Source organism: Cydia strobilella, chromosome 23, assembly GCF_947568885.1.
Source record: "Cydia strobilella chromosome 23, ilCydStro3.1, whole genome shotgun sequence".
NCBI lineage: Eukaryota > Metazoa > Arthropoda > Insecta > Lepidoptera > Tortricidae > Cydia > Cydia strobilella.
This window is the reverse complement of record NC_086063.1, coordinates 5089644-5112816: the sequence shown is the minus strand read 5'-3', so window position 1 is coordinate 5112816 and position 23173 is coordinate 5089644. Positions and strand designations below refer to the sequence as shown.

General features: G+C 36.7%; 2 protein-coding genes and 2 long non-coding RNA genes across 4 annotated transcripts; all 4 read right to left on the bottom strand.

Moving 5' to 3' along the window:
- Nucleotides 1-1711: 1711 nt before the first annotated feature.
- Nucleotides 1712-5719, bottom strand: LOC134751843 (uncharacterized). The gene is made up of 3 exons (XR_010128712.1): nt 5602-5719; nt 3348-3392; nt 1712-2248 (listed from the first exon to the last, which is right to left on the bottom strand). It is a non-coding gene; the product is annotated as an uncharacterized LOC134751843 (long non-coding RNA).
- Nucleotides 5720-7890: 2171 nt separating this feature from the next.
- On the bottom strand, nt 7891-9441 carry LOC134751808 (uncharacterized). The gene is made up of 4 exons (XR_010128706.1): nt 9357-9441; nt 8767-8841; nt 8479-8640; nt 7891-8065 (listed from the first exon to the last, which is right to left on the bottom strand). It is a non-coding gene; the product is annotated as an uncharacterized LOC134751808 (long non-coding RNA).
- Nucleotides 9442-15147: 5706 nt separating this feature from the next.
- LOC134751764 (uncharacterized) lies at nt 15148-16396 on the bottom strand. Its single transcript, XM_063687227.1, has one exon. It carries the CDS (start codon nt 16394-16396, stop codon nt 15170-15172), a length of 1227 nt encoding a protein of 408 aa, XP_063543297.1. The 3' UTR covers nt 15148-15169.
- LOC134751765 (m7GpppX diphosphatase) lies at nt 16250-20149 on the bottom strand. Its single transcript, XM_063687228.1, has 4 exons — nt 19782-20149; nt 18390-18535; nt 17549-17773; nt 16250-16723 (listed from the first exon to the last, which is right to left on the bottom strand). Exons 1-4 carry the CDS (start codon nt 20122-20124, stop codon nt 16424-16426), a joined length of 1014 nt encoding a protein of 337 aa, XP_063543298.1. The 5' UTR covers nt 20125-20149; the 3' UTR covers nt 16250-16423.
- Nucleotides 20150-23173: the final 3024 nt, after the last annotated feature.

Below are 23173 nucleotides of genomic sequence, written 5' to 3'. Positions count from 1 at the left end.
AAATTTGGTATTCTTTATTAAATTCTCAAACCATTTATTTAATGATAATTAATATCGAACGAACCATTATTACGAGCGTTTTACGTTTTGTTCCCCACTAGTGGATAAAATGCGTTTTTCCCCGCTTGTTTTAAAGGATAAAAGACGGCTTTCCGAGCTAGTGAGGGGAAAAATTTTGTGTTTCACTCGGTGGCAAAATTCACCCTCGTGTCTTGAAACCCTCGCAACGCTCAAGATTACATTTTTCGAACCACTCGCTACGCTCGTGCCGTGGTTCAATTTTGGAATCATTCGCTTGCTCGGGTACCAATATCACGAGAGTTTGAACAACTTTTCCCCCGTAAAACAAATAACTATTCTTTACTTTATGCAATTTAATCTTTTCTTTGCCGAGGGACTACTGTTAAGTTTAGAGTCTTACGAGCCCGCCGCCAAAAGCCGCCGCTCCCATACAATCAAAGTTCCGCTCTCATTCTAAAACGACATGCATTAACTAAGAACATGAAACTTGGCATATAGTATGAATCTTCTCAAATGATTTTTTACGTCTAAGACGGTAATCTGTTAAACAAAAGCCATTGTTTCTTTTGTGCGAGCGGTCGGCCATTGTGTGCCATTGTGCCTGAGCGCGTGATTGCGTTCGTGGCTGTATAGTCCTATGCGGGAGACAGGGATCGAATACCGGTATTTTTGTGGCAGGTGTATGGTCCCCCAGGTGGGCGGGGGTTGGAGGCCTACTGCTCGTGGCCCCTCATGCGTTCCTCTTTTAAACACCTACAGACACTTGAATGTTTATGTCAAATTTGTTGTGCTTTCAAGAAAATTGGTTTAAAAATGACAGCGTAACTTCGATTATAATAATATTATGGCGGTTATTATATTATATGTACCTATAGGTATAGGTTTGAATGAATTTAAAAGTGAAAAAATTACTGCTTTGGGTGAGACTTGAACTCACGGCATCTGACCTCTGCTTGTTAAAAATTAAATTAGTTTTGTGTGTTTCTTAAATAATTGCTGCAGCGGAGTATTATACCGGATGAGGCCTACAAAATAAGCAAGATAATTAACTGTAGATATACTCCTCAAACTGACCAATATTTGTTCAGCGACTTTAAAAATAAACCACCACCAACGCTACAAAGCAACGCAGTAAAGGGTTCGAAACGTCGGGATGTATTATAAATTCAATATACGCGATATAATCCGTTTTCATAGTTTTATTTCATGAGTAACTATCGCGGTAACCGAAGACAATATTTTGTGTTATGAAACTTATGAATTATGATATTTAGAGCTATTCTAAGACGCAATGTATTGCGAATTTTGTCATCTTTAAAGCGTGACAAGCACCGTCAATTACAACGGCGATGGCGTACCTACATTCCTACATTAAAGAATAATTACAAAATAATTTGTGCCATTTTCAACCAAAAGGGTACTTTTTGTCGGTTGTCAATAAGGCGCTATTTCCATATACCTATAGCTTCAGTTTAGAAACAACCTATCGACAACCGACAATGTGGTACCTTTTGGTTGAAAATGTCACATTTATTCATAATTTTTAAAAGTTATTAAGTACAAAAGTGTTATCGTTTGAAGAGTACAATGTATGTTTTAATTATTTGCTCGTGTTCAGGGCCCACCCGGTTGACCCGGTATACCCGTTATGATTTTAAAATACTTTTGATGGCTATGAAATAAAACAACATTTTTAGTCAAATATATAACATAATTTATAAGACACCTTTATATGTAAAACTAATGCCGATTGAAAAAAATACTTGGCTGTTGTCGCAAAATCTGAAGAACGAATCAAATTATTTTATTAAATGCTACTCTAATTTGTGTTTTCGAAATAGTCCCACTACTATATATAAATTATAAACTGAAATAGATGATGTCATATACCAAAGGAAAAGTGACAAGGGCCTCTTCTTCAAAACGGCGTCTTCAGTTAAGTATATATGCGGCTAACGCCATGGAACACTAGACTACTCCGTCACAGGAGGGCTTTGTCAGCTTTAGTAAGTACATGGTATTTATTTCAGTTTATAATTTACTGTTGCAAAATTTGCAGAGCAATGTCCTCTTGTTAACTGTTAGTCACGGCGCGTGGCGATCGCTGTCGCAGTCCCGGCCCCTATTGTGCCCACCGCGGCGCCAAAAAGTCCACCAATGGCCGCCCCTGGCGGTCCTCCGAGGGCTGCGCCGATGGCCGCCCCAGTGTAGGCACCCGTCGCTAAACCTAAACATATCAACACAAACACAATTTAAGTTCGGTTCTAACAAATTAGAATAGATAGGATAGAGGGTAGAGGGTAGAGGGTTACTGTCATAGTTGTAGTCACAGTAAATTTACTGCCATCTTTCGACACACGACTAAAACTAAAAATGAAAATGTAAAATATATATATACTTCCAAGCTTTTACTTCCAAGATTATATATTTTTATATTTTTGGTTCCAGAATTCAAAAGTAAGAGCGGAGAGGGACATATTTATTTATATATTTCCAAAAATACTAACTATATTAAAACGCGGTATTATGCAAGATCCCTATTCCTGACCTATTATCCAACGACACCTCACATCACAGGGTTGAAGCTAAAAAAACGTACTATTTTTATTTTACTACTTTTTTTGGCGCTTGGAATTTTTCATAAGTTTATACGTCCAAAAGAGAGGTATGGGCACTGTGAATGACATCTCGCTTTGTGTGGTAGGGCACAGGACAGCGGATGTCATCCAGATCTAGAGCAGAGCCCAACTAGGGAAGTACCTCCATCTTACAGAAAACCGCAGCCAAATAGCACTACCCCTACTCATAGTGTTGTGTTCCTGCCGGTGAGTAAGGTTGCCAGAGCTCAACGAGGGAGAGAAAGTGTTAGAGTCGGCAACGCGCATGTAACTCCTCTCGAGTTGTAGGCGTACATAGGCTACGGAGACTGCTTAACATCAGGCGGGCCGTATGCTTGTTTGCCACCGACGTAGTATAAAAAAAAATCGGATCATATATTATGCGCCATTTTCAACCAAAAGGGTACTTATTGTCGGTTGTTCCATATAGCTTCAATTCAAAATTAATCTTATCGACAAGCGACAATGTGGTACCTTTTGGTTGAAAACGTTACATATAGGTACTCTTATATTACCTACCCGTACCAATTTGAATAGAATAGAAGAAATTTATACAAAAACTTGCAATTTGCTTTTTTCTACTTCTACAACAGTCTGTGCTAAGCCGCAAACGGACAGATGGACAGACTAACATGTAACATATACATATACTATAAGACTTGCTAGTTGACTACAGAACCTTGTAGAAATACTATTTTAAGGACGTACCAACAGTTGCAGCGTTCCTAGTAGTAGTACGATCGTAATCCATATCTGTAAAAACGACATATTATTTTATTAATATTAGCAAAGAGGATATAATATTATAGAGCGGTACTGTCATGTAACCACAGTAAATTCACTGAAATCTATCGACACACTTTAAAACTAAAAATGAAGATTTATAAAAATACGATAAAACGTATTTGGATATGGATAATGTTTTTTTTTTATTTGCATTAATTATTTTTATTATTTTGACCCATGTTCTTTCACTGATATGCGTTAAAATTGTTAAATAACAAACGAAACCGTCAACGCCCTCTATAAGAGAGTAGGCCAAAGGTAGTAGCGACATCTGATCGAGAATCAAATTTTCGTGATTTTCGAGGCACGTGTTTTTTTAGACTGAATCCATCTATTACGGAGTTATATCTATCTTTGATATTAGCAACAGTCTGCTGTTTTAGGGACATGATGTTGTAACATGGCAAACCTGCATAGTGCAGCCACCGCGCGCACTGGCCTGTTCTAAAAAAAAATCCATTCGCCCGTCTCTTGTTTTTTCTCATCGATTTCCTGATGAAATTTAGTTGCAAATAGCACAAGTTTGATTTTATTAATCTTATGTGACTCAATGCTTAGGTATGATTTGTGTTAAGAGTATTAACGAGGGCTGCGTCTGATGCAGCCCTCGACTAAAGTACAAAATTCACTGTTGGTTTAATATTCTTATGTCAACACAACAATAACAACATACAGAACGTACCATACTGATGTTAGTTATGACAATGAGGATATAATAAGATAGAGCGGTACTGTCATAGTAAATTTTGTAACCACTTTAAATTCACTGCCATCTATCGACATACTTTAAAACTAAAAAAAAAAAAAATATGTATAAAAATACGTTAAAATGTATTTAAATATGGATAAATGTTTTTTTATTTGCATTAATTATTTTTATACGATTTTGACCCATGTTCTTTCACTGGTATGCGTTAAAACTATAAATAACAAACGAAACAGTCAACGCCCTCTATACGAGAGTAGGCCAAAACTAGTGGCGCCATCTGATCGAGAATCAAATTTTCGTGATTTTCGAGGCACGTTTTTTCCTTAGACTGTATCCATCTATTACGAAGTTATATCTATCTTTGGTTATGAGTTCTCAACGTATTCATAATGTTTATGATATCGACAATTTTTTTTTTTTTTTTTAACTTTTTTTATCACTTTATTCATTTACATACAAGATATATACAGTGGTACTACGTAAACGAAATTAATAACTAGCTTAAATCTAAAATAGGCCCTTGAGGCATTGTGCCAAACCAAGGATGCTGGTAGCATTTCCCCGCTGTATCGCAATGCTGATACGTTGTGCGAGAAAGCCGCCAGCTCTATAAATTGATTACCTACTCTACTCACTAAACCTAGTTTCTATCTTGTTGGTCTCAGATATTTCCAAGTGTCAAAAAAGCTAGGTGTTTTCCCACTTTTCCCGGAATTAAATAGTACAATAACACATTTGGACATTTAATTTTGGCAGTAGAAAATTCAATTCTGAACTTTTCGACGCTAAAACATTGTCCCTAAAGAACACTCTAGGTATATATTGAGCGCGGTTATAATATGTAATACATAAATACCTAGGTATTTATAGAAAACGAAATTTGCTTCTAGGTTTTTGTTTCTTAATACGGTCCTAAATCTTTATCTATTAAATACAATTTATTTATTTATTAAATACCTACTAAATTCATTTTTTTTTCCATTGCTCATTTTGTATTTAGAATTAAAGAATACAATGAATTCATAAATCGATCAATTTATTTCAGATTTTACTCCCTACATATCAAAATGTACTTAATTAATAAGATCGGAAGAACAATTCAATCACAAACAATTTTAAAATCACTAAACGAAATACCTAACTAATGTTGCACATGCAAGACATTGAAAACTTAAATGGAATTGTGAAGATTTATAAAACGGCCAATTCATAAAAATCCTGATTTTATCTTGATCTGTTTATTGTTTCATTCTCAATTGCTCAAAGGTTGACTGGAAGAGATCCCTTATAGGGATAACTCCGCCTTTGTACCTTGTATATATTTATGTTCTTTTATTGTGTTTGTAATCTGTCTTATGTACAATAAAGTGTTTACATACATACATACATACATAGAATTAAGATCTTCTTGATAAATGAACTATAATTAATAAGATAAATTTACAATACAACTTGAACGACACTTACTTGTATTAGTTGTATGCGCTCTTGCACTTGATCGGCAGTCGGTTCCACGTACAGTACAGCTATAAACGATCTGCAATCTGCAATAGATGCACAATACCTAACCTTTTAATGCCAAGGCTAATGCGCGGGCGCTGCGTCATATTAAGCCCCGTACATACCAGCGGGTAAACACCGGAGCGTTTTATAAAGCTACAAATTTACAACATCGCTGTTTGCCTCTCTCAGACATAAGACCAAGGAAAAAGTAAGGGCAAATCGCCTAGCGTGGTACGGGCATGTGATGCGGAGAGATGAATGTCATGTGACGAGAAAGGTATTAAGAATGAATGTGAGTCAACGGATTTGTAACTTACTTCATTCACTGATTTAAACACGATTTTCACTCATAATTTTAAAACTAACACGGCAAGAAGATGTTGAAATATTTATCAGTACGGTTTTTACTCACTATTATTTTTAGTCACGACAGTGCACGACGAACAACCGCCGCGGACACTCGTGCCTGAGGATGGATTCCCAAAGAATCCGAAACATGACGCCAAAAGCGACTAAAAATAATAGTGAGTAAAAACCGTACTGATAAATATTTTGAAATATGTCTCACGATAGTTTAAGTGCGATTAAGAAGATGTTGATACAATTCCTCGCCAGTCTGCCTGTGACCACGAACGTAACGTCACGTTCGAAACGTCAGGCCATAAATAAACGTAAGTTTGTACGCGATTAAGTCCCGTGTTAGTTTTAAAATTACTTCACAGTTTAAAACAGGCCTTTTATGAAATAGGTACTTACTTACCCTAGATTCTAGGACAGTAAAAGGACTAGCGGGCATGTGAATACAGTGCTTTACATTTTACAGATGTGGCAGCATTTTAGCTATATTGCGGGGGTTCCCTGTTAACAAACGACGTACGTCCGATAAGAAAGAACGCGGCTATGGGTTTAGTTAGTAGTTGTTATAGTTTAAATCATTTCAACTGAGCTAATTCACTTACCTGTACTAACAATGGCATTGTATTATTACAATACTATTATTATCTGCTTTTGTTCTCGTAGCCGCCAACCAGTTACTTACAAAATAAGTTAGAAGTGCATTGCATGTATATTGAATTTTTAACCTTATTCCTTGTTGAATGGGGTTAAAATGGTCTAAAAAGATAATAATTATATTCAATCTTTTGTGAAATCATATCCACCTTAGCCACTTTGAGTGTCGACGGTTGTAAAATGCAAAAAAGTTATGTTAGCCATTATTTAGTTAGTGTATTTTGTACTATATTGTTAATAAAATAGAGTCGTTAATTTATACTAATATTTCAAGGCGGTTATTATCTGCTTTTACTACGAGGTAACTATACTAATTTGTAGTTTACCACTCAATGGTATTGTATTCTTGAGACTCTTTAAGTAAACAAGCTCAATTCATAAAATTAACACTATACTCGTAGAGCGAGAAATTGAGGACCTACCGCAAGAGACGAAAATCGAAATTTCGTTATCTGCCTCTCTATCGCAAGATTAAGGAAGAGTGATAGAGAGGCAAATAACGAAATTTCGATTTTTTTTAAGCCCTGTGATTACCGTTCGGTACGTAGCTACGTCAATTAGTAGGTACTTTTACATCAAATATCGTAACTACCTATTATGTATGTGCTTTAAATACAATTAAATAAATAAATCCATACTCAATATTATAAATGCGAAAGTGTGTCTGTCTGTCTGTTACCTCTTGACGCTTAAACCGCTGTACCGATTTAGTTGAAATTTGGTATAGAGATAGTTTGAGTCCCGGGAAAGGACATAGGGTAGTTTTTATCCAAGAAATCATCCTTTAAGGGGTTAAAGAGGGGGTGGAATTTTGTATGGGAAATCGATAAACAGCAGATTGGATAAATAATTAAGTTACCCAAATTACTAACTTTACGCAGACGAAGTCGCGGGCAAAAGCTAGTAATTGCATATACGTTCCCCCATCATGCACGACGCACATATCGATTTAGTACTTACCTACACTTGAATACAACATAATGATTGTAAACCATGAAAGTAAAAATATAACAAATAGTTCCATTATGATGACAGGGATGGGATCATTAAGATTTAAATAATTATTTCAGCTATTAATTGAGTTATATTATACATTTAATTGTGTAACACAATACATTTATTTCACTATTGCAATACAAACACTTAATACCTAAATAGCTCTAAAGGGCCCTCCACACTCGTGCGCGAAGCCGCGAACGCGAGTGTGGAGTCTAGTTCGCTAATCAGCGAAATCGACTCCACACTCGCGTTCGAGGCTTCGCGCCGCATAGTCTGGAGCGAGCTTAAGCTACAGATGGTCACGCTTATCGTTCTTTATCTGTATACATATATACTCGTAGATTTATATCGTTCTGTTTGACATTCCGTGTACGTATGTTTGTGTCCACAATTTGTTAGCATGCAACGTCTGCAAGTCCTGCAAAAATAAACATATCGTCATCAATATAAAATAAGTTATTTAAAACAGTTTTTCTACTTTTCCACGTACGGCACAAAATAGGTAGTAGTAGTAGTAAAACTCTTTATTGTACAAAAAGAAACATAAAACAAGAGAAAAACGCATCATTTGTACAAAGGCGAACTTATCCTGAAAGCTGTACTAAACGCTATATGTTGTAAAGAAATTATTACATTAAAGTCGCTAGTATTGTAAGTCGCTAAGGTATTCGAAAATAAAAGTCTATAATATAATCTACATGCCTACGCCCTACATGTTTCAAGCAGTCACCCTCTCTGTGCTCGCAATTGACCTACTGTGAAAAAATGTGGCTAGGTAGGTATACCTACTTATATAAATTCCTAATGTCGTGTAGAATGCCGTAAACCTACGTCAGTCCTGATGATAGTCCCTGACGACGTGACGGCTGACGACGTATCCAACAACGCCGCCGACTACAGCGCCCGCCGGGCCGCCGAACAGCGCCCCCACGGCCGCTCCCACCGCCGTACCGGTCGCTGCGCCGACCACTCGCTGAACTGGCCCTGCGACACCTGCACAAAACAATATTTCAATTTCGTTTACGGCAAAGCCGATTACTGGCGGAAGAATAAATATGGCTTTTGCTCTGTCAGTGACTTTAGGCACCTTTAGGGATAAAATGTTATAAAGGAATTTACCTATTCTGACACTATTATGGATGGCTTCTCCAACGACCTCATCACGTACTGCATTATTAGCGTCCCCTTCCATATCTGAAAGCAAAGAATGTGAGATGTTATGGTCGGACTAAGCTAACTCTGTTTTATAATAATAATAAAATAAAATCATTTAATCCAGATAACATTGATCCATAATTAAAACATACAAAACATTTGCAATAAAAATAAAAAATAAATAAGATTAAGTATAAAAGATAGATCCATTAAAATTAAATTGACTAAGCATTTGATAATTGAATGATAAAATATAAAAGATCTTGACAATTAATTGATGGGTAATAATAAAATTAATTGATTATTAAAAAGATAGAAAATTTAAAACTATAAAATTGAAATTAAGATATATTATGCACAGTCAAATTTAGTTAAAATGTCAAAACTTAAAAAAAAAAGAACGATTGAACGATTTATGAACGATTTGAAATTTTCAACTGTCCACGGTTCACGAGTTACAGTCTGGTGACAGACGGACAGACAGACAGACAGCGAAGTCTTAGTAATAGGGTCCCGTTTTTATCCTTTGGGTACAGAACCCTAAAAACACTTACCGCAGTTTTACATAAATTGCACTAAATAAACAAATGCACTCTGTTGGCGTGTGGTTTCGTCGACAGTTCGCAGGCACTGAAATAACGCGTAGATAATTTATAAGTACCTACTACATGGTAGAGATACCTACTATACTCGTATGTGCGTAGACGAAGAGCATTATGATATCAGTCTGTGGAAAAAATAACCTCAATTGATTCGCCCGGTGTTGCCATTTCAAAATTAATAAATGTCGACCCAAGCTAATGGCATTTGCAATGACAAAGTGTGGAATGTCATCATTAATGTCAAATTCGTATGAAAATATGTCGTTAATAGTGACACACCCTCACTTTGTTCTTTTCAAGTCGGTGCAAGTTAGCTTAAGGCTGTCCAGACGGGACAATTTTTTGCCCAATCTGATTAAATTAGCTGGTGTGAACGCAAAATGAAATTGGCTCGCATTCGATTGTAAGATTATGAATTATATTATGACCGATCATACGGAGGTACGGACGAAAGAATGCCAATTTTCAACTCTAGTTATGCGCGTTTGAGGGCAATTTTTTTATTCCGAGCGTTCAAATGTCACCAGAAATCTAAAATCTACACTTAAATGTGAAGTTTCAATCAAAAGGTACCACATGACCATACTTACCATAAGGACGAAATTAAATTGTATCTTTATACAAATAACCTGTCAGAGCGTCCTTATGGCAAGCGACAATGTGGTACCTTTTGATTGAAAACGACACAAATAGTGTACGTGTGGGCGCTAGATGAGATTGACGCCAATTTCTGCTCTGATAAAGTTGGTCAATTTGATCATCAGAAACAAAATGAAACCAATGGCCAAATAAAAAGCTACATACAGCTCGACCGAAGCGGCGAAAAAAAAATTGATAGCTGTCAATGTCAGCCTGTCACTGTCGACATTCATATCATTTCATGTCAATGTCAGACGTTCAATATCAACGTCAAAATCGTCAAATATTCCTAAGTAACCTTTTTTTGTTGCTTACATTAACAATTTAAATAACATTATACGTGATTATAGCTGTAATAACTTTGATGTCACAAACTGGTAATCTACAACACTGATAACAGTCTTATAATACTGGGCATTCGAAAACTTGTGTCCCACAAAAATGTCTCTAATCAAGAAGATCCATGTATTTCTTAGTTATTGGTACCAAAGGTATTTATTGGCGACTGAATTGTACATGGTGGAGCCTTGGGAAAAGATTGTCATACGTATCCTTTTTTAAATACTATTATTTTAGAAATCAAGCTAACGTGAAATTATCAACTATGAGTCATGCCATTTTGTATTCTTTTGAATATTGTTCAAGTATAATACATGCTATCTAACACTCATCAGGAATGACTTAGAGCCAGTAGACAGACTGCAACCCAACTGCAATTTGTATGAAAAGCGTGCGGTTCCAATCTAAATTGCAGTCCATCTGTACTGGCCCTTACAATTTTTTGTGGTTATTATTAGACATGGTTCACCCAGAATAGGGGATATTACTGCAATGTAGATGCAGAGTGCAGGACTAGCCTTTTTAGTAAACCATAGAGTAACTTATACATACTGTACCTTTAACAAATTTTAGACAAGTTTTCAGAGATAATAAAATATGACATTGATGCGTCAAGGCAGTTTGCTTACAGAGGACCTACCGGGAAACGCGAATCCGAAAATTCGCTATCTGCCTCTTTATCGCTCGAATATGCAAGAGTGACAGATGTTAGATAAATAAATTTTCTTGGATTTTGGTAGTGGCATACTTACCAATACTTTGTTTTTTTTAGTGTAAGAAAGAAGGTAAACAATCTATTAAACATTTATAATCAGATTATACATTTTTTGGTTCCATAATGGTTACTTTGAGGATGTTTACACTTTTTCTTAATAATGCTAAATAACAAGGTATGTAGGTATGTTAATTATACTTATATAATTAATGTAAAGTGAAGTATGATACCCAGATATTTCCTGAACAATGGTGCAGATATTGTGTTTGCAGTCCTGCTGACTCTGTTCTGGTGGTTCAACAAAACCCTGGTTGTTGGCGGCATTTCCAGTCTGAGAAACACTTCTACCGTGCAAGCTATCTCGTGAAAATATATATAATTACTAAATTTAATGTGCACCACAATAATTTAATTTACTATGTTTACCACTTACCACTACCACCAGTGGTAGTGGTTTACTTTATTACTTAGCTCGGGCAGTCTGTAAAGAAATTGTGCGGTGGTTTTCTAAAAGAACGTGGCTGACTTATGGGACCTTAGGGCGTCTGCTAGCTGGTGCGGGTGAGCGGGTTGACGAAAAATTATTATTTTTATTATTTAGCTTTATCCCACATTAGTGGTCCCCAAGGGTATAAGCCTCCTCCATCTGTCTCCACCTCTCTTTGTCGGTGGCAACATCCATCCATTTTTTTCCCGCAGCCTGTACAATGTCATCTGCCCATCTTTTTCTTTGCCTTCCCGCTCTTCTCTTTCCAGCTGGGCCTGGCGATTTTGTTACAAGATTTGTCCACCTTTGATCCTGATATCTTGCTACATGACCTGCCCACCTCCACTTTTGTTTCAGACTAAACTGCAGGGCATCTGTTATCTTTGTTCTCTTGCCGATGTCTATGACGAAAAATAGGCATAGCTTACTTATGTGGAAGGTTGACTAATTTTACCTACAATGGCACCCGTGTGCGTGCGCCCGCAGCGCCCGCTCCATGCACCCGCGCCAGCTAGCGGACGCCCAAAACCTAGTTTACATATGACTTTTATACTTATTGACATAATACAAATCAGCTTCATGCAGCAAAACTTTCAACCTGACCATCATTTCTTATCAGCCGCCTGTTTTTTTTTCTTATTGGTGGCAAACAATCATACGGCCCGCCTGAAGTTAAATGGGAAACCTACATTTAACAATCTGTTGCCTTATACATATAAGCTTTTAACAAGCACAGTTTCCTTTTACAAGCTTTTTATTAACTTGCAATGTATGTATGTTTGTAAGGGTCGAATCTTGCAAGTTAAATTTGACTCACTTCCCGGTTTCCGATGAAGCTGAAAATTTGCATACATATGTAAGTCGGGTGACAATGCAATATTTTGGTACCATCAAGCTGATCTGATGATGGAAACAGGAGGTGGTCATAGGAACTGTGATAAAACAACGAAACCTAATTGTGTTTAGGGTTTTTAGAATTGTCTCGATGAGTATTAGTTGCGTGTGGAAAAAAAAGTACTGTCAGCGATAAAAGCTTGTACCAAAAAAGACATTTTTGCCAAAACTTATTTACTTACCATAATGTAAACTAATACATTCCATATACACAAGGAACATGTGGGTCAATTTTAATAACAAAACTTCCGTGAGACACAGACATATTAAATATATTAATAACGGGTCACTGCGCCGGTCCGTCACCATCGACGCAAGCTCCTGATGACGCTCCTCGGTACGGAGTGAAACATGTCGAGCGTTTTCGACTTAAAATACGTGAGTGACCCGTTATTAATATATTTAATGTGGGTCAATTGTTTTCATTACTTTAGATCATTACGTTATGTATAATAAAATTGAGAAAATAGCCTAGGTACATATGTATATAATTACCTTTAAATATATTATATTTATCTTAACTCATGTAATTAAGACATATTTTACTATGAATTATATGTTCAATAAAGAAACATGGAATTGTTTTTTTTTTAAACTAAGCACAAAATAGATGATTCACTAAAAAAAATAACCCACCGCTGTCTTTATCCATACTAATATTATAAATGCGAGTCTGTCTGTCTGTGTGTTACCTCTTCACGCTTAAACCGCTGAACCGATTTAGTTGAAATTTGGTATACAGATAGTTTAAGTCCCGGGGAAGGACATAGGATACTTTTTATCCCAGAACTCACCCCTCAAGGGGGTGAAAAGGGGGTGGAAATTTGTATGGGGAATCAATAACCGCTGAACCGATTTAGATGAAACTTGGTATGGGGATAGTTTGAGCTGTGGGAAATGATATAGAATAACTTTTATCTACGAAATCATCCCTTAAGGGTGTAAAAAATGGGGTGGAAATGTATAGTGTGGACCAATTTGGGGGTGAAAAAGGATTGATTAAAAAGCAGATTTGTTTAAGAATTAAGGTACTCAAATTACTAATTCCACGCAGACGAAGTCGCGAGCAAAAGCTAGTTATGCAATAAAATGCAGAGAATATATATCGGTATTAATTAGGCTTACGCTCTGTTTTCCTAGGATAGCGGCACAGAATAAGTAATAGTATTCGTACAGAACGGCCACGCACCGCCCCGCCCCGACTCGAATTACCTCGCCCCGCGACAGCAGATTGACGGCCGTTTTCCGACGATGACGCATGCCGCGTGTACAGACGTGCCGTTCACACATAGAAACGCAAGTGATTTTTGATGTATAGCGTGTCCGCCCTGTGATAGCGGTGCCGTCACAGCGGCCGTCTCCATACAAATACGGCTAAATATGGATGAGTAGGATTTTGTATATATGACGGCACCGCTATCCTTGAAAACGAAGGCTTTATCATCACAATAGATTCGCCTACAATAAAAGATTGTACAGTCGAAAGCAAAAATATCGATCCGACAAATGGCTCAAAAATATGTGAACACGACTTTATTGTCTAAGGTGTAAGAGCGTACACATATTTTTGAAACTGGGAATGTATATTTTATATTTATGCCCTTGACTGTACTGTAGTTTTGTTCTAATGGCTCCTCTACAGCTACACGATGGCCCAGCGTAGGCCAGTCCAAGGGACGCATTTATGCGTTAGAGAGAGCAAGTGATATTACTAGGGTGACTAGGGTCTCTATTGTTTGACATAGGTAATTATTGAAAGTCATAATGTAATGATTGTCATATTATCATTAGTCATAATTTGGTTTTTCTCAGAAAGGCGTAACTTTTCAGGATTGCCATAAAACAAACCTAACCTAATCTATCTACCTATAGGATAACCCGAGGAAAATCCTGAAAGTTAACGGTTTCAGAATTATGAGTTATGACTAATGATAATATGACAATCATTACATTATGACTTTCAATAATTATGTCAAACAAAGGGACCCCGATATTACTATCTTATTCCACCGCATAGCTGAGTCCCTTAGACTGGCCTACGCTGGGCCATCGTGTAGAGGAGCCATAAGGTTTACGGGTCTAAATGTGCCTTACAGTCAGCAGTAGAAGTTGCTAAGCGGGCGAAGTGTTCAAAATGATCTTGACGCGACGTTATTGTTAAGAGAATAAGAGCGTGTCAAGGTAATTTTGAACACCTCGCCCGCTTAGCGACTTCTGCTGCTGACTGTAACAATAAGATTTTCTTTAGCGTAATAAAGATAAATAAAAGAGCGGTAAAGAGGCTTAGATTAAAACCCAATTTAGATCCTCACGGAACTACTTAGTTTAAAATTAAAGAGTATGGTAAAAAATAAGCTCAGCAACCCAAATATCGGATACATTATTTATAAAAGTTTAACCCTTTTCCAGGCTGCTAGATTGGTGGTTTAAAAAAAATCCAAACATATTCCAATTAACCGGTTGGATTTCGATGAGTTTTTTTTTACGTGAAAGCGAGTTTTATATTCAATTATTAGTGTCCTCAGTGGTTCTTGGTGTTTCATAGAAATCGATCCAGCAGTTTGAAAGAGTATCAGTTCTTTTCCAAAATGATGCAAGGCATTTTGGGCATATTTATAGTGTAGGGTTTTTTTTAGTAATGTAGAATGCAGTTTGAAGAAAACAAAAAATGAAATGCGGCAATTTATTTAACTAAACATTCAGATAGCTGACACAATATCCATTGGCGTTCCGGAACCATTCTGGGACTTTCAACGACATGCGCTCCAAATGCTCTATCCCATGACAAAACATGCTCTTGGAAACCTCGGTGGATGTCACCGACGGGTCGGCCAGCCAACTCTCAACTTCATCGTTCAAACACACCTCTACTTTATACAGAATTTTGGTCAACAAACTTGACTGTAAAAGTATTTTATCTCCCTGAATATATTCCCCACAATTCCTAATCACTTGCAACTCTTTATCCATAATCCAGATTAAAATGTACTGCTTTTTATTTGCTGATATTGTGCACTCTAATATGAGTTTGCACATGATGGTGAATTGAAGTCCTAGGTTGAATTCTTTGGCCATTTTTTCTATTGTGAATATAAAATCTGTTGTACTAGAATGTGGTGTTTTGTGGGAGAATACAGACGTTTCGTTTCCATTACGATCTAATTTTAATTCGGAGTTGAATAGTTTGACCGTGTCTTTGATTTTCAGACCCAACCAGGCCAAGCATCTATTGCAGTGATATACTTCCCTTTTAGCATTAAACTTATTAGTTTTTTCTGATAAAAGCTTATTGTTTATGATGAAAAAGGTCAGTCTGTGTAAGAAATCGTTTTTGTTTGGTTTCATAGCTATTTCTGTAGGTTCACCTCCATGGCAATGTCCGTGGCAAAACCACTCTGACATGTCAATATTTGTTGAAGGCAACTCCAAAATTCTATCAAATTTTATCACATTATCCGATAGGACATTGGAACAATTGCCGCAGAGAATCTTCACCTCATCTTTGGATTCAAAATTAACTTTCAATTCTTGCGTTTTTACTTTTGTTTCCACATTATTACTGGTTAGGACTTCATTGTAGAAATTCCCGCCATTTTTAGGCTCAGTTAAAATTCGAAAAGATATATTATTCTTATCTATTTTGAGACAGGACATGGAATTTGGTATAATTTGGCAGAACTCTTGTATCGGTATAACCGCTGTGACTTCATCATCATCAGAGTAGCAATCTGAAAGACTTTCTATAGACGACAGACTATCACGTCTCTTGGAATCATCATAATAATTCAATACAATACAGTTGGATTGTATGCTAATCTTCAAATTGCAATTTTTCTTAAAATCAACTCCCGTGGTAATATAAACGTTGCAACTTCGCAACCTAGAGCGCAGCTCCATGAAAACACTTTTTATCAACATCTTCGCTTATTCTATTACAAAAATATCTTATTTATCAATTAGCTCAATATTCTCAATTCTCTGTACATGACCATTTGTCTCATAAACTTGGAAAAGGTTATCCATCTCTCGAATGGTGAAGGGTAGGGTGGCTCTCTTATAGTACGTGCCCATCATTTCGATGTTGTCGATGACGGCGTCGAGGAGATGGGACTTCTCGGCATGAATGCCGGGCGCCTCGTGGCGCAGGTACGTGAAGTGGATATGCAGGTGGTAGAAGGACGGTTGGTAATGCAAGTAGATACGCAGTTGGCTGCCTCTTACGTTGTACTTCTGCAGAATTGCTTTCTGAAAAGAAAACAAAAAGTGTTACACCTGATATAAAGGTCAATACGGGGTGATAAGGTCAAAGGTCTTATGAAGTTATAATTAGGCTTAGGCAAATGTCATTTTATATTTTATATGACTGTATAACTTAGAAATATAACTTTTATTGATTACTGCCTCTGATTAAGTCATGCATGCATATCACATTAAACGCACCATTATTAAATATTGTGATTTGTGATAAGAACCTGCTTTGCATGCCACTCAATCACTCATAAGCCTCACCAATAAAACAAAGTTAATAATGTGAGTAAAACATATTTTGTATGTATAGTTATACTAGTACTAGTATATATGAGTAATACTAACTACTACTACTATAGTATGAGTAGTTACTCACTCTTTCTTTGTATTGCAATTTCTGGCAACGAAAACTAAGTACCAGATATGTTACTTGAATGATGTAAATTTCGTATTATTTCAGAATGTCTTTCCAAGTCATAACTTCGATCATGGTGGCGGCTTGGTTCGTGTTCCAAGTTAAAAAATTATGTAAATACCTATTTACATAATTTTTTAAAAAAGGTGATTCACCTGAATCACCTTTTTTTTGTTGTTATTCTGTCATTTCAGCCAGGGAACAATAATAGCATCATGCAAAGTTTGTTAGAAGAAATATTATATCCTACACCTACACTCATGCTAAGTAGATGACCCATTATGGAACGCGCTTATAACTGTCATAAAAAAAAACTCCTTTTCATATTTAATACCATTACACCAGGGTTTCAAAAGTCAGAAAAAAAGTTAATTCACCCAAATGTTATAAAAAGAAATACAACATACTTTTCCCTCGTCCCTGATTCTCTTCAGTAGCGGTAGGTGACTAGCATCCAAATCTCTAATAGACTTGATGCCTTTCTGCCGCACTATCGCCAGCAAATACAGGGTCTCTTTGGTCAGACCATCCCACTTCAGATCCGGGAGCAACACAAAACCTTCTCTTTCACACTTATTGTCGTAAACAACTCTGTCTGCTTCACTTTTGCCTTCTAGTATATTATACACCCACTGAAATGAAGAAATAAGTAAGTGCAATGAACACAATATCTTATACTGGCACAATCTGCATAGTGATCTGCAAAATTGCATAGACACATTATGAATGGAATTTTGCAGCTTTAGATAATATCATTATTTCATAGCTGTTAATGTTTTCGAACTAATTATTTATTCAAATTATTTTGAGCTCTTCAATATTTGATTGATGGGGGGTTTTCAGAAAAAATGGTACCATTTACTTTTTCTCGCAAAACCATCAACTTTTGGGTTATTTAGACTCAGAATCACGAGTACAATTTGAATGAGATGAAGAAAAAAAGTGTCCTCAGTTTTTCATACAAATTTTGGGTGTCAGTTTTGTAACGGTCCATACAAACTGTATGTGAACTGAAAATGCGTTACAAAACTCATTTTTTTGGGGGCATAATTTTTTTCTTTTTAAATCGATAGTCCTCGTGATTCTGAGTAGAAATAACCCAAATGTTGATGATTTTCGAGAAAAAGTAAATGGTACACTTTTAAGTGAATATGCCCTGATACACATAAAAGCATTTAGGTTTTTACAGTTAATTTAGATTACAAATAGAAATAGATGACATACTATAGAACTTAGTTGTTAATTTACCTGTAAATTAAATTGCTCTTTCTCCAAATGTGGCAAAGTCAGTTTTTCGTACAATTCCGGTGTTTCCAGAACAATGTGGACTTGTTGTTGGCTGAACTTTGCAATGTGCTTCTCGGTCGCAGGATTTATGATGGTTGTCTTTACAGCTGGAATTTCAGTAACAATTTTACCTTTGTTATGTATGGTTTGGTATCCAAGAGGTTGTACACGAGGCCAGAGGAGACCTCGAACAAGATGGGAGGATGAACTCAAACTCACAGCGGGCCCGAACTGGAGAAGAGTGGCCCATGACAGACCTCAATGGAAAGAGCTAGAGGAGGCCTTTGCCAAGCGGCACACCGAGCTACGGGACATACTCTAGCTCAGAATATGAGGGCTAGATAGATAGATGTATGGTTGTTACAGTCAGTCAGTCAGGGCGCAGCAGACTGTACCCTCGCTGCTGACAGCAGAAGTTGCTAAGCGGGCGAGGTGTTGAAAATTACCTTGACACACTTTTTTTTTTTTATATTTCAAAGTAGTTGTACAGCATAACAGTATGAAATATACAGTCACTGCATAACTACAAACAAATTAAAAACAAAAACAGGTCAACACTTATTCTTTTATCAGAAAAGTCACATCAAGATCATTGTGAACACCTCGACCGCTTAGCAACTTCTGCTGCTGACTGTACCCTCCTGACGAAGCCTATGTTGCGGATAAAAATTTGTCAATTATTTTAAATGTAATAACATGATAGAAGTGTGACATTAAAAAAATTACTTGCTCAGTTTGTGCTAACAAAATCACTACCAACTTAGCTTGGTCTAACTCTACTTTCATTGATCTGTGTTTTGACTGTCAAAAATCATGGGTTAAAATCTTTGTGGGGTTGTTTAGAGCGGAAAAATGGTTCTTGGAAAAAAATACAAAAAGCTGACTAAAAATTCTATTTGAATCCTTATCATACACAAAAAGGTATACACCTTATCCGCTCAAACATATGATTGATTTTGTGATAATGCTAGCCAAAACATACCACTGCTGGGAGATGCTTTTCTTTTCAAGTGTCAGACAAAAACTCTTAGCAAGTATGGAAAATAATAAATCAATTAATTAATTGATTAAATATGTTGTCTGCCAACTCTGCCAATAGAGTTGCGTTATGAAGACTATAGAAAACCTTATCTGATTATTCTTACAAGTTATTAAAAGGCTGCTAGACTTACAATCACTTGTTGATCTAACAAGATGACAATTAGAGTAATATTTAATACGTAAATGTAACAATCACGACTTAGCAAAAACGTATAATACGTCAAAATGATGACTAATACATTAAGTTATAAAGAAACAAAGAATTTCTTAACCTAAGCATATGGAATGCACTCTTATTTTTTATTGACTCACCGTTTAAAGATGCCTTGGGGTAACACTCGAAGTTTCCGTAAATATCGTTCTCGAAGAACGTACGCAGCTGGCTGTCTACGGAAAAATATCCGTCGTTGTCCAATTCCTCTTCCTTGAAAGCATTTTTCTCTAGTATCACTAATGCAACCCCACTCTTGTCCTTGAATTTCCCCTGCACACAAACTGTTTTCCTATTCGTATTGTTGTTAAGAATCTTCTCTACTACAAAGTCTTTCAACTGCAAATTATTACCATTCACGTTTACATCGTTTTCATTATTAGATTTAATTTTCTTCGCGGAAGGCGGTTCTAAAACATCGTTTTGGCATTTGCCGTCGGACATCTTGTGACAGTGCTGCCAACAAACAGGACTTACAGGACTATCAAACAATCTTGACTTTGCGATAGTTCAGGGCTCTACAGACTAATACGATTTATCGATACAACAGAGTGCAACGGAGTGATAAATTAACTTAGAATGAGACAACGTAGCGCAGCCGATATATCGGAGGTTTAATTGTATATAAAGGGCCCTCCACACTCGTGCGCGAATCGCGGCGCGAAGCCGCGAACGCGAGTGTGGAGTCTAGTTCACTAATCAACGAAATCGACTCCACACTCGCGTTCGCAGCTTCGCGCCGCGTAGTCTGGAGCGATTTAAATGTGAAGTGGAGTCTAGACGGGCTCATCAAATCGTCCGATTTGATCAGAAATAAAATTGGCGTCAATCATCAATTTTAGATTTATTCTATTTGAGCCCTCTAAATGAGGAGGAGAAGAACATGCTGAAGTGGGGGGCTATAAGCGGCTCAGACGTCCAATGTCCAGGTGGGACGACTCCCCAAACAATGGAACACATGCTATCTTGCTCGGCGTGCCCGCATTCCTGCTCTGAGCAGGATCTCTGTGATGCGACGGACAGGGCGATAAATGTCGCTGCTTTTTGGTCCCGCACAGTCTGAAAGTCTGAAACCATCGACACGAGAAGAAGAAGAAGCCCTCTAAATAAATTAAAATGCTCCCAAACGAAAATACTTGCGTAACAAATTGGTATTCTTCCGTCCGCACCTCCATTTTATTGGTAATATCACAACCCGATTTCGACGTTTCGTTTCACGTGGTTTTTAACCGATTGTAATATTTTTATTAATACTTTACTTTTTTTTTCTCTTTATTTAAGAGCTTGTCACCGAGGTGAACATGTCGCTCCATAGAAAACAGCAATACAATGTCAATACTTTACTTCAAATAATATTATTTTTATAGTCTGGTAAAACAGTTGTCAGAAAAGGCGGCAAAATTGAATTATGTAAAGCCGATCAAATCATTTTGTCAGTAGAAAAAGGCGCGAAAATAAAATTTTGTATGGGACAATAGCCCTTCGCGCCAACATTTTTTTTTTATTTGCCGCTCCTTTGCACTGACGGAAATGGATTGACAGACTATAGCTACGAAGGTTTGATCACCCATACAAAATGTTAGCTCTACCTTGGCTCTACCTACTGACAAGCATCTGACAAGTTGGTTTGCAGTTAAAATTTTAATATGTATAAAGTTTTATTTATAAATTACCCATTAACAAAAACATATAGTTAATACTGTGCGTGGCCAATGATAAATCGAAGCCGAATTATATAAAATATGTAATTTGGCTTCCATTTCACTCATCAATAATCAATTATTACGTTATTGCGACTAAGTATAAGTAGGCATACGAAGGTATAAAAACAAACATAATATCGTCTTATTCCATACACTAACAAGATCACAATGTCTGCCGAGTTTACAAATTGATGGCACAATGCGTCAATCTAACGATCAAAGTAACCCAGACGTCTTTTGTACTATCTAGCAGTGTAAGTATAATTTTTTTCAACACACTTGCTCAAAACGACGTTTGTATTTCACCGATTTTTGGCTCATTCATAGTCCTAGATATTAAACACGCGTGCTTTTTCAGTATATTATAACACTCGTGATTTTCCATTATATTATCTGACTGAATTAAGCAGGTAACTGATTGCTAATAATATGCATGGAAACGGAGCGTTCTTAAATTTGTCGAGTAGATTTTACAACACAGACTGGGCACGCTGCACGCGGGCAATGGCATACATAAAAGCGGCTGTATGCCGTACAGCTAATATGATTGCTGGTATCCATTGTTCGTGCAGGTATATATATGCTTAAATCTTACTATGCAAAAAAAAGTGACGTACTCAGAAAGTGACGTCCTTAGAATGTGGCGTTCTCAGAAAGTGACTTACTCAGAATGTGACGTCCTCAGAAAGTGACGTTCTCAGAACGTGACCTAACTCAAAAGTGACCACCTACCTAAGAATATGACATAATCCGCCTAAACCGCTTTTGATGATGACTGTAATATAGATAGATGATTAAACTTTCAATTTACTCTGTTTAATGTTGAGTAAATTGGTGGCTGAACTTATACCATTTTGATTGGGAATGACGACGATATAATTCATAATCAAACAATAATGTTTAGATTTCTATTTCATCTAACGAGCTCGATCAGGCGAAGGCGGTGCGTCAAACAGCCAATAAAGAAAAAACAAACGATCTAAGTACAGTCAGCTGCAGAGAAAAGGTACCCCACGTCCATACTAATGAGGGCTAACGCGTATGAATTCGCCGCTAGGGGCGCTAGTGTAGATGGTGGTCTTTTCCATAGTTCGAAATGTCACTTGTCACTTCAATGACTGACAGCTTTTCTATAGTCTTTTGGATCACCATCAACAGAGGCGCCAACTGGTGAGCAAAAAAACGATAGCCCTCATTTACAGAACTTTGTATGCAGGGGGGGGGGTTGCCTTTTCTCTGCAGCTGACTGTACGTTTCGGACCGGATATAAAGATACTTCGTTAGTAGCTCGGTCATTATGGACCTTTTGTAATAAATAGTAAAGCAATCATGTGGCGTGTGAATGTTAGGCGTAAAAATATTAAACTTAACAGGAACATAAAGAACTTGTATCGGAATCAAATCTGAATGGTATAGTTCCTAAACCTATCACGGATATCATTAAAATAAAAACAGATTATTATAGAGCAATGAAAATACTTAACTGCCGCTATAATATAGTAATAAATAATAGCAAACATGACTTAATTAACCTCTATACTTACTTAAATTATCTCTCACGTCTCCAATGTACCTACTCAAGAGAAAATCAAGTAATAGTTGAATTGACATTTTTGTAATACTATTATATCATTTTTAATAGGTAATTACTTTTTAGTAAAACAACTTGACTTATAAAAGTGCCCTTGTAGCTTAATAAATGTTTGAGCAAAGATAGATATAATATAACTCCGTAATAGATGGATACAGTATAAGCATTAGAGTAACGTCTAAGGAAAAAACGTGCCTCG

Excerpts from the sequence above, each read along its gene's own strand:
- LOC134751764 (XM_063687227.1), bottom strand. The coding sequence starts at position 16,396 with ATGTTGATAAAAAGTGTTTTCATGGAGCTGCGCTCTAGGTTGCGAAGT.
- LOC134751765 (XM_063687228.1), bottom strand. The coding sequence starts at position 20,124 with ATGTCCGACGGCAAATGCCAAAACGATGTTTTAGAACCGCCTTCCGCG. Across the intron at positions 18,536-19,781 it reads CCCCAAGGCATCTTTAAACG|CTGTAAAGACAACCATCATA; the intron begins GTGAGTCAATAA and ends CTGAAATTCCAG. Across the intron at positions 17,774-18,389 it reads AAGAGCAATTTAATTTACAG|TGGGTGTATAATATACTAGA; the intron begins GTAAATTAACAA and ends TCTTCATTTCAG.